The sequence below is a fragment of the Vombatus ursinus genome, unplaced genomic scaffold (assembly GCF_900497805.2).
Source record: "Vombatus ursinus unplaced genomic scaffold, bare-nosed wombat genome assembly UNPS02014798.1, whole genome shotgun sequence".
Taxonomy (NCBI): Eukaryota; Metazoa; Chordata; class Mammalia; order Diprotodontia; family Vombatidae; genus Vombatus; species Vombatus ursinus.
Genome location: NW_020954576.1, coordinates 53,134,863 through 53,146,338, shown reverse-complemented (window position 1 = coordinate 53,146,338; position 11,476 = coordinate 53,134,863). Strand labels below are relative to the sequence as shown.

Sequence of the window (11,476 nt, the reverse complement as noted above, 5' to 3'; positions counted from 1 at the left end):
GTTGTGGGGGCAGAAACCAGATTTCAGGAGACCAAAGGAGAAGTGAGGAAATGTAGGCCGTGTGTTCAAAGGGCTTGGCTGTAAAAAGTAGTATGTCTTTTTACCTGCTGCCCACCTACTTATCTCCCATTTTCATATGCCCACACCCGCCCTCCCAAGTTTCCCTCCTCCCTCCAAAATCAAACACTAGTGGTCAGAAAGAGGTTTAGCTTTCAGATGGTTTAATAACATTAACAAATAAATATTCCAAACTGAATCAGCTACAGGGATATGGGGAAGGAAGGGAATGCTGTGGGATAGAGGGAGAGGCCTTAGGGATAAAGCAGAGACCATGGGCTTCTGTCCGGTGTTGATGGGGAGCACTCTCTTGCTCTCTCTCTCTTTCTCTCTCTCCCTCGTAGGATCTCTCAGAAATGGAGAGGATCTCTCCTGGGTGGAGTCTCTTGATCAGAGACAGAGGGAGGGAAGTAAAAATCCCTGGCCAGGGTGGTCAGGGATTCATTTAGGATGGGTCAGGTGAAATAGGGAGGGGTAGAGGAAGCAGAGGTGGGCTTTAGGAAGTGCCCTTCCAGATATAACAAGGAGCAGGGCAGGGCAGGGGAGCAGGTCAGACAACTAGCTCGGTAGAGTTGAGAGGAAAGCATGACAAGGTAAACAAAAAACTCTGAAGTTGAGTGGTTACTGGGAGGCCATGGAGCAGGAGACATGCGGAAGATGTAGGGAACCCTTGCAGGACATCCCTTCAGCACTTATTCCCTGACGTAGACCCTGGTGCACACCACGTCATCTGCCGTCATGGTCTGAAAGGACAAAAACTATGGTCTAGGGGAGGGGACTGAGGCAGTCCTCCAGAAGGGTGGGGGTAGGGTGAAGCCTGGCTCTTCCTGCCTCTGTTCCCCCTTTGGGGACTGGTGGAGGAAGCCTACCTAGAGTCAATGGTAGAAAGGGGCATGGTTTTTCTTAGCTTCCCCAGTGTCAGTCCTTGTGGGAAGAGAAGGCAAAGCCAACACTCCTCCCCAGTATAGACCACAAAGAGACCTTCCTTTCTTCCTTCCTATCCTTCTAGTCCTGGCTCCTTATTCACCAAGGCCTCCTTGACTTCATGAAACCCTCCCACATAAAATGGAGCCAGGCCACCTCCTATCCCCTAGTTTTGCCCAGGTGTTGGCTTTCAGAGAATTGGGATATTTGAACATGGACTAAGGTAGAGAAAGAAATCTAATGGTAGCCCTGGGGTCTCCTGTTCTGTGTCTCCCTTTATGCCCATACCTAGCCATCACTCTCAATATGGTAGGGGGTGGTAGAGTTTAGGGTTAGCGTTAGATTGAGGGAGGCAGACACAAAGGAATTCTTGTTCCATCCACCTACATGGGACACTCATTAGAATCAAACCTGAGCCAGGGGGTGGGAGACCTTTGCTCTTGTGCAAGAGGAAATGGGGGGAAAGGGCTTACCAGGATCAGTTCTCCATCATTGGTCAGCTCCCGGGACCAGGAGGTCTTGGGTCCCTCCCCTTTTAGGAGTCTCTGTTCACAGACCATCTTGTTCTGATTTTCCCACTTCACCAGGCTCTGAGGTGAGAAGGAAGAATAAGTTTATGCAATAGGGTGGGGTCAGTAGGAGGCAGAGTCCCCACTAGCACTTAGGGCAAGAACCATGGCCCATGCCCAGGGCAAGCAGCTCTAAAGAGGTTCTCATGTGACATAGCTAATGGTTGTCACCAGAGGGAAACGGCTGGGTGAGGAGAAGTTCAGAAGGCACTCACCTGTGTTGGGCCTGTCAAGCCTTCCAGAAGGAAGCTTCTTATTTTTAACTAATTATTCTTGCTAGCTAATTGCTAAGTTCAGTTGTTTCTAACCCATTTTAACTAGCGTAAGTGTTCCTGATGCACTCTAAGTTTTGGGGCAAAGTCTTAATTGCCCCACCCTCATCATGGCTTCAGTAAAAGGGATGGATGCCGTATCACAAGAAGACATAGATGAGGAATGAGACTCTGAGTCAGCACAATTTAGCTGAAGGTTTGGAAGCCAGATCACAGAATGGACTTTTTCAGTGGAATGAAGAAGGAGGTATCAGCTTTCTAGACCAGAGAAAGGGTAAAATGAGGCAGAAAGGTATGCTCCAAAGGAATAATCAGGATGTTATCCAGGGGTGGGGAACCTGTGGTCTTGAGGCCACATGTGGCCTTCTAGGTCCTCTGGTGCGGCCTTTTGACTGAGTCCAGGTTATACAGAACAAATCCTTTTATGAAGGAGATTTGTTTGGTGAAGTTTGGATTCAGTCAAAGAGCTGCACTTGAGAACCTAGAGGGTCACATGTGACCTCAAGGCTGCAGGTTCCCCACCCCTGTTATAGCCTATTCCAGCCATTTCCCTCTCCCTTCCCTCACCCCATAGAGAACACTGACCTTACAGGGCCTCCCATCCACTGTCTGCTCCTCAAACTCTTCCCCGATTTTGAAGTTAATCTCAGTGGTCCTCACAGTGGTAAAAGTTTTGATGTAGAAACTCTCTCCATCCTGTTTAATCTCCACTGCTGGCTTTGAGGCTGCTGCCACAGCAATCTTCCTTAGCATCACATTCACTCCTGCCGTGGGATAGAGAAGGTGTAATTTCCTGCCCATGGATGCAAGAATCCCTCCCTGTGGTAGGGTACCACTGGGGAGGACACCCCTACTCCTCAGGGATGCTAGCCTAAGCACCACCTGCAGCAAGGCTTCTGGACAGCCGGTACCCTCCTCTCCTTTGCTACCCCTCCCCTAGTCCCATCCCTGAAGATGTGGAAGAGCCCTGAATTTGGAGTCAGAAGACTTGGAACACAGAAGAGATGCTTGATGTTTGTTTAATCGAGATGATAGCTACCTTCAAATATTCACAGGCTTGAAATGTGGTCAAGAGATTAAACTTGGTTCAGTTTGGCTCCAGAGAACAGACACAGTTGGCGTTTGTCCTTCACTCTAGAAAAGGACCATGACATCAGCAAGGTGATGCCATGACTTGCAAATGAATTGGATTTGAGCGAGGCAGGGCTGTGCAAAGTCACCAGCCTCACTTTCTCCTCTGGAGCCATCTGGGTCCAGTGGCCAGATACAGATCAAGATGACTGGAGACGGCCCCTGGACAGACACAATATGCTTTGGTAGAAAGAGCACTGAATTTGAAGATAGATTTGAAAGTCCCAGCTATGCCACTTGCTCCCTTTGTGACTTAGAACAAGTCCCTTCTCTCTGAATCTTTTTTTCCTCATCTGTAAAAGGAAGAGGCTTGACCAGAAAGTCTGTAAGGTCCCCTCAAGGGTCAAATTCCATGATCTTCCAAAGTAGTACCAAAGGGCAAAGGTTATAGGATAATAGATTTTTAACACAATTTAAGTAAAAATGTATTAATAAATAGAACTATCCAAAAGTGGGATTGGGCCATGGGATCCTCTTTATTTTAAGTAGAGGCCAGGTGGCTGCTCACAGGGGATATTGCAGAGAGGATACATGATTTGGGTACAGGTTGGAGGAGATGATCTCTAACATTGAGTGTCTCTGTTCTCTTTCTAAATAAAGCATTTATTGAACACCTATAATATGCCAGGTCCTATGAGGAATAATAATAATAGCTAGCATTGATAATACACATAGTAATAGCTAGCACTTCAAAGTTTGTAAAGCACTTTACATAGAATATCTCCTTTGAACCTGGAAACAACTTCTAGAAGTAGGTGCTACTATTATCTCCATTCTAAAAATAGAGAAACTGAGGCAAACTGGTTAAATAAGTTGCTGAGGGTCACATAGCTAGTACTTGTGTGAGACAGGATTTGAACTCAGACCTTCCTGACTCCAACTCCAACTCTCTATCTACTAGAAATTCTGTCCTCGAGGAATTTACCATTTGGGAAATAATTCCTATCTATTTTGATTTAACATTTTTAAGTGACTGATAACTACTTCACTGTACTGGGAAAAGAAACCTGGGGGCAGGTAGGTTGTGCAGTAGATAGAGCACCAGCCCTGGAGTCAGGAGCACCTGAGTTCAAATTCGGCTTCAGATACTTACTATGTGACCCTGAGTAAGTCACTCAACCCCCATTGCCTCTTTAAAAAAAAAAGTATCCTGGTTCTGTCAACTACCTATTGTGTCAAGTTGGGCTAGAATCAGCTATGAGAGCTAATTGTTAAATTTTCAGTGGGGGCATGTATAGCTCAGAATCAGCAAATGCTGCAAATGAGGGTTTGATTTAATGAGTTTTTTTTAATTGTTCAGACTTAAGAAAGTGACAGAGAAAATGTTACTAATGCAGACTAAACTTAAAAGTATGTTGCTTGTGTGTTTCCCCCCCCCTCAGGAGAGCCTATTGTTAAATATTTACCAGCATGCCCCTGCCTCTGGGCTTCAGTTTACTCTTCTGAAAATGAAGAAGTTAGTAGGATTAGTATTCAAGGTATCTGGCTTAATTGACCTGATAGTCCCATGTATTTCTTGTGTAATGGGGGTGGTCAAGGGAGCCCCTCATTGCTAGGTGATCTCTGTAGGCCCATTTCAATTCAAGTTCCATGGAATGGCCTCAGCAGATTAGGAGAGGAAAGAAGACGGTTGTCCCATGACTACATATAAATCTGCCTTCTACAAAGGGATGAAATGAGCATTTAATTAGCTTTCTAAATCTGGCATTGAGTTGGTATTTACTAAGCAGGTTGTTCCTAGTGATCTGATTTCATTGGTAGCAATAAAAGAGATGCTGTGCCTTAAAAAAAAAACAAACCCAAAAACAAATATGAGAAAATTGGATTAGGTGATCTCTTAGGAGCTATGCTGCCCACAATGGTACTAGGGTGGGGAGGGGAGGTTAAGGAAGGCTTTTTGAGAAGATAGGATTGGGCATAGGCCTTGAAAGATGGGAGGCCGAGAGGAGGGAGACTGTCTCTGAAATTTTTCTCCTGTAGGTTTTGAGGTATTTATTAGTCCTATGACTAAGAATCAAGGCACCTGGGTCACCTGTACCTCTGGGTCCAAGGCTCCATGGGAACTGTCTCTAGCAACCTCTCCCTGTCTCTGTGGCTTTCCTAGGAGTGAATCAGGGCTGGCTTCTAGCAGGGAGTGGCAGTTTCCCCTCCCTTCACACCCTAGCACTTCCTGGGGGCCACCCCTGCCAGTCACTCCTATGGCCTCCAAGGACCTGCCCTCTCCCACCCACCATACATGGTGATGTCTTGGATTCTCTAGAACCTTTCTCCAGCACAGATTCCTGACTCTCAATCCCTTGAACCTTACCTAACTCTAATCTTCTGTTCCACCTTTTCCCTTTGTCTGCCCTGTTTGTCCCTTGTGGCCTTTGGATTCTCTCATCAGACTAAGTTAGCTATTGTCCTGGCCTTTCCCCAAACATGCCTGAAAAGGGGTATGCGTTAGAGGGCTAATTTTTCCTAAATCTCCCCCAGAAGGTAGCTCTTACCTTCTTTCCTTGTCTGTCTCCCATTTGGTATAGGAAAGTCCTTCCTGCTGTCTGGCCTCTAGATCTGGATTTCCTAACCTGGGGTCCATGAATCTGTTTTTATTGATAACTGTATTCAATAGAATTGGTTTCCTTTGTAACTCTTTGTGTTTTATTTTGTGCATGAAAATTTATTCTGAGAAGGGATCCATAGATTTCATCAGATTGCCACAGGGAAAAGTTTAAGAACCTAGAACTCTAGATTTGGCATCGAGCAAAAGTCAAATCAGACCAGATAAGGAGAGGGAACAATTCAAGTGGTGAGGGTTAGGGGAGAATAAAAGGCCATAGAGAGGAAAGGGAATGTTTTAGTCCTTTTGAAGAAGAAGCAACTCATATTTCTATAGTTCTTTAAGGTCTACAAAGTGCATTTCTCAAAAAAAAAAAAAAAGCCCCATTTTGCCAATCAGGAAACTGAGGCACAACACAGATTTGTCTTCTTGATAGGTGAAGAAATGAAAACTCACCTAGTCCACTACACCTCCCCAGCCCCAGAACAGACTATCCTTCATATGCCATCTAGTCTATTGCCCTAGCCTTCTCGAAATCGTTCTGGTCCCCAAGCTCATACCACCCCCACAGCCCACAATCACCTCGCACTTTCCACTTCTTTCTTTGAGCATAGACATCAATACTGCCATAGCTTCTGGAAAGTACATATCAGCTGAAACCAAATTTCCTTCCCTAAATGTAGTCTTCCCCCAATTAGAATATAACCTCCAAGAGGGAGGGACTGGCTTATTTTTTTTTTTTTTGTAGTTGTATTCCTGGCCCTCAGAACAAAACCTGGAACATAGAAGGACTTAGTAAGTGCTTTTCATTCCTTTCACGGTTTGGTGACTTAATTGCCCATGGGCACTCACAGTGAGGAAAGTATCAGAGCTGAGAGACAAACCCAAAAGAGCCCTGGGGGCCAGGAGGCTCAAGGCTGGGACCCGGAGGCGGGTACCAGGCCAGAGTTCTGCCCAAGCATAGAACCACCCATGATCCACAATGAAGGACTTGGGAATTTTGGGAAACTGACTCAGGCACCAGGCCCTGATGTCACTTCCGCCAACCAGAAATTCCCACCTGTTCCCTGCTTCTGGGAAGACAAGGAAAGAAGATCACATTTCTACACTGCTTTAAGACTCATAAAGTACTTTCCTCACAACAACCCAGAGAGGTAATAATAACAGCTCAAATTTATATCACATCTTAAGGTTTGCAAAGCACTTTACATGTTATCTCATTTGCTGAGGTAGGTAGCACAACCATTAAACCCCATCTGACAGATGAGGAAATTGAGAGAGGGGGGCAGAGACATCAAGCCAGAGCTGGGGCATGAGCCCAGGTCTCCTGATACTTGTTCAGCCCCCATGCCACCCTCCTTCTGCCTTTAGTCCTTTATTCTAAGCATTTTCCAGTTCTCTTAGACATCTGCACCATGAGCCCATCTCATTCTCCCTCTCTGATCCCTCCCCAGCCCCATTCCAATTAACTTGATGTAGTAGAGAATTGAAATCAGAAGACATGGATTCAAATCCTGTCTCTGCTACTTATTACTTCTGTGACCTTGGGTAAGCCCCTACTTCTCTGGGTTTCAGGTTCCTCAACAGTAAAATGAAGAAATTGGACTAGATGACCTCTAAGGCGACATTCCTCCCTAAATCCGATAATCCTTTAAGAGATAGACCCCAGTGAGGCCTCTGGAAAATCTTCTGAGTCAAAGAGGCTGTCCCTCCCCTTCATTCCCACCTCTATCACTCCAGGCCCTGCCTCCTCCTCCAGGACTCTTTGTTCTCTCCTCCAACTTTTATTGGGGGGGTGGGGAAGCAAAGAGGAGCAAAATGAAGGGAAGGAAGTGATGAAGCCCAAGGTGTGACCCCGAGTCTTGAAACATAGCACCCAAGTCCTGCCCACTCCCTTCTTCTCTCCCCAGCTCCTGGCCCTGCGCTGGGCTAGCAGTGAACCCTGCAGGAAGGCAGCAGGTGGGGGAGAGTGGCCGAGGTCAGGGCAGTGGGATTCCCTCCCCACCTCCAGACTCCACCGAGTCTTGGCCCACCTCCAGCCCTGTGTTTCCATTAACAAGGAACACAAATGCTTCTCTGCCCCAGGGCAGGACCCCTAGGTCTTGGGAGGGGAGAAGAGCCAAGGACGTCTTGAGGAGGATCCAGGTTTCTCCTTCTAGGAAGCCCAGAGGAGAAGCTCTCTATCTCCAGCTATCCCTTGGTACCCTGACTCCAAAGCTAAAGACAGATGGTGCACTGCTGTTCTTTATCCTTGAGATCTCAAAGCACTTATCTCCGTTGAGGGGAAGAGTTGGAGATGGAAAGCCAGGCTGCCTTGAAGAGAAAACAGGATTGGAAAGGGTAAAATAACCAGACCTCCTGTTTTACTTACCTCTAGCCCATCAACGGAGAAGGGAATTACTTATGTAGTAGGACTTGGGGAAGAGGAGTAAAACACAGGCATCCCAGACCTGGACACCAGGTCAAGAGAGATGCCGGAACAGGAGAATAAGATGAAGGGTAATAAGTCTATTAGCTCAACCCACATGGGGCTTTAAGGTTACAAAACACATTCATAACCATTATCTAATTTTACTCTGTTAATCACTCTCCAAGATAGGCAGTACAACTATTATTATCTTCATTTTATAATAATAATAACAATAATAATAATGGCTAGCAGTGATATAGCACTTCTTTTTTATCTTCACAACAATCTGGAACATAGGTACTATTATAATTCACATTTTACAGATGAGGAAATTTAGGCAGAGAGCAGTTAAGTGATTTGCTAAGAGTCATACAGCCAAGAAATGTCTGAGGCCTAATTTGGACTCAGGTCTTCCTGACTCCATGCCTGGCACTCTATCCATTGTGCCTTCCAGAGGAAACAGAGACTCTTTAGGGACAGGCCATGTAACTAGTAAGTGGCAGAGCTGGGACAAGAGCCTGGGGTCTTCCATACACTGCACTAAAGGTTAAGCCATCCCAAATGGACTTCCCTGGGGAGAGGTGGGAAGGGAGCGGGGTGGTGTCAGGGGTTTGTCCTCTTTCTCAGGAAAACTTAGAGAAGATTCTATCCTCATCCTTGTCCTTCCCCTCCTCCCACTGAAGCAAATCAGGGAGAGGGTGCTGATGATTTCAGCTGACTTGGGCAGTTTGTATTTGTCTAATGGGTCTGTTTTCAATCTGTCCCCAGCAGGTTCTGGAGAGGACACGTGGCTCTGTGAGGACCCTGCAGAGAGGACAAACAGAATGGAGACAGACAGACAACAAGGTCAGGTCTCAGATCTCTCTTTCCAGCTGGGGCTGGGAGAACCAGAGCTCTTGCCTCATTCCCTCTTAGAGTAGGTTTATCTGGAGAGAGCTCAGGGAAGACAAAGGTGGGGGGGGAGGGCAGAAACGTTCCCAGACTCTGAAGGGGGAATTCTCCAGAGATCTGCCTGGGCTCCATTCTGTGGAGGGTAGAATAAGAGGGATGCAGGTTAGACTTCGAGAAACTTCCAGTCAGCAGTAAGATACTGGGATGACCAAGTCTCCAAACTACCTGGCCCTCAGTTTCCTCATCAGTAAAATGGGGGGGGTAGAGTTGTATAGTTGCTAAGGTCCCATACAGCTCCATTTTGCAACTCTATGACATTCTAACCTTGATCTAGAATCCTTTGTAGGGTCCTAAGTCATATTATCTGTCCCTTCCCTTATATGGCAACCCCTACTCAGTCCCCAAAGTCTTCTGTCTCCTCTCAGGAAGGACTCTAACAGCACTATTTGCCCCTTCTTACTGTTCTGTTTTGTCTCCAGCCTTAGTCCCTCCTGCTATCTAACTTCTATCCCTTTCTCACAATAGAATCAGTTACTCCTTCTGCCCCGTTATTTCTCTTCAGGGTCCTGGGCCCTAAAGACATCATCTTCCTTCCCCCTGAACTAACATTGATTTGATGTTGAAACCTGGGCTCCAAGCCCTAGCTCTGAGGCTAACTTGCTATGAAACCTAGGGCAGGTCTCCTCACCTCTGTGAGCCTCAGTTTCATCATCTGTAAAGTGGAAGTGTAGGGAGAAAAGCTAAGATAGATGATCTCTCTAAGGTCCCATGCAATTCTGACAATAGGTAGCCTCTGGATCTCTGAACTCTGTACCAGATTCCTATGTTAAATCCTCTAATGCAGCCTCCTGGAGTCAGAGTGAGAACAATTGAAATTAGAGCTAGAGGGGAGGGTCTGAAATGAGGGATGGCTACAATATCTAGGTGGTCCCTCACACTTTCCATATCTTTAGCAGGTGAGCCCTAACTAACCAGCATGGGGGGAGGGAGGAAAGTGGAAAGTGGGAAGAAAGAAGGGAGCTGGGGTTTGTGGGGAGGGGAGTGGAAAGAGAATTGGGCTTCATGCAAAGCCATTTGATGAAACCTAAGAAAGTGATAATTATCCCGAACTATTTTCTTAGGATCCAGAAGCTGCTGGTGGAAAATATTCGTCTCACAGAATGGGGGTAGGGAGGTAGGAATAGAGCAGGAGAGAGGAAAGACAGGATGTCTAAGGATAGAGGTATGGAGAAGGGAGACTGGAATGGGTGCAGGATGAAGTCCCTGAAGAGAACTGGGAATCGGGGAGGTGAGATGGCTCAGTCCTAGGTAGGAAAGGGGACCCCAAGCTGAGTTAAGCATATTTTTAGTTGGATGGAGGAAGGGATCAGGGAGAGCTGGGAGCCACCCAAACCTTCCCCAAGAACCTCCTAGGGATTGGATTACTATTCATCAGAGGGAAAAGACTGGGATCCATATAAAAGAATATAAAAGGGACTGGTGCCAAGCAGACCCAGGCACCTAGTTCCATGAGGAATTTTCCCAGGTATGACATCTGGAGATGCAGATAGCCAGTCAAGCCTCAGCTGGCAACTTTACCAAGTTGAGACCCCCTAAGGAAGACTACCTACCCCCATCTCTATCCCACCTATCCAAACTAAGAAATTAAATTCACCCTTCCCAGGGTTTTGAGTCATTGGGGGTGTGGGACTGATCGAATGACTCCCAGGAAACTTGAGTAGAATTCAGGTGTCTGGCCCCTCACAGCTTCTCCCCCTGGGAGAATCCAGGTGTCCATCATTCTTTCCTTCTCTAGGAACTCATATATCAGGCATACACCACAGTCTGGAGGGGAGGAACTGAGGCATCTCCCACCCCATCTCCCAAGATTTCAACAATTTCCAACTCTCACCCTCACTCTGGGCAGGAGAGACTGGCGGGAAATGATCCAGGCATCAAACATCTCCCCTCACCCACCCACCCACCCCAGTCACTTAGCCCCTTCCCGGAGCGTCTAGGTGTCTGGTACCTCCCCTCTCCCCAGGGACCCATTCTTATTCTGACCACCCCGGGCTAATCCCAGAGCCTTTCTCACCCAACGCCTTGAGCAAGTCTTCAAAGTTTTCTGAACTGATGATCTTCCAGTTCCCGGAGAAGTTGGACATCTTGGCAGAAAGTGGGCAAACTTTCCCCTGGAAATGGGGCTTGGAGTACTGGAAGCTCCGAGAGCCACCTCCTCCTCCTTCCTACCGCGGGATCGCTAAGCACCACGAGCGAAGGAGACAATCACGGTGCAACCCCAAAGCCGGGAAAGGGATCCGGCTTGTGCTCCTTTTATAAGGACCACTGGTCCCGCCCCTGCTCCTCGGTCTCCGCCCTCCGCTCCGCCCCACCCCATCTTCTCTCCACCTGGCGGGGCCCGGCTCCCCTTCGCTAGCAGCCGAGACTTGGAGATGCCAACTCCAATCCCCATCCCCAGAGATCCAGGCTGATCTTTTACCCCCTCCCCTCAACATGCATCCCTTCCCCTTCTGTAACCTGGGTCCAGGCAGTGGAGGGAGGGGTAGAGAAGGTTCTGAACTCCTTTGAGGGTTTCAGGGAAAAATTGGGAAGGGATGCCTGGGTTCTCTTTTTCAGTGAACGGGACAGCTAGACAAGGAAGACACACTTGGTGGGCACAGGGAAAGCTGGGAAGTCGATGGTG

General features: G+C 47.3%; 1 protein-coding gene across 1 annotated transcript; it reads right to left on the bottom strand.

The window, feature by feature from the left end:
* Nucleotides 1-204: 204 nt before the first annotated feature.
* CRABP2 (cellular retinoic acid binding protein 2) lies at nucleotides 205-11,069 on the bottom strand. Its single transcript, XM_027870769.1, has 4 exons — nucleotides 10,868-11,069; nucleotides 2,408-2,586; nucleotides 1,455-1,571; nucleotides 205-800 (listed from the first exon to the last, which is right to left on the bottom strand). Exons 1-4 carry the CDS (start codon nucleotides 10,935-10,937, stop codon nucleotides 750-752), a joined length of 417 nt encoding a protein of 138 aa, XP_027726570.1. The 5' UTR covers nucleotides 10,938-11,069; the 3' UTR covers nucleotides 205-749.
* Nucleotides 11,070-11,476: the final 407 nt, after the last annotated feature.

Bases quoted from the DNA above. Each gene is read 5' to 3' on its own strand.
- CRABP2 (XM_027870769.1), bottom strand. From the start codon at position 10,937: ATGTCCAACTTCTCCGGGAACTGGAAGATCATCAGTTCAGAAAACTTT. The intron at 2,587-10,867 runs GTGAGAAAGGCT...ATCCCACGGCAG, and splicing joins AGACTTGCTCAAGGCGTTGG to GAGTGAATGTGATGCTAAGG. The intron at 1,572-2,407 runs GTCAGTGTTCTC...TTCTCACCTCAG, and splicing joins TGGATGGGAGGCCCTGTAAG to AGCCTGGTGAAGTGGGAAAA.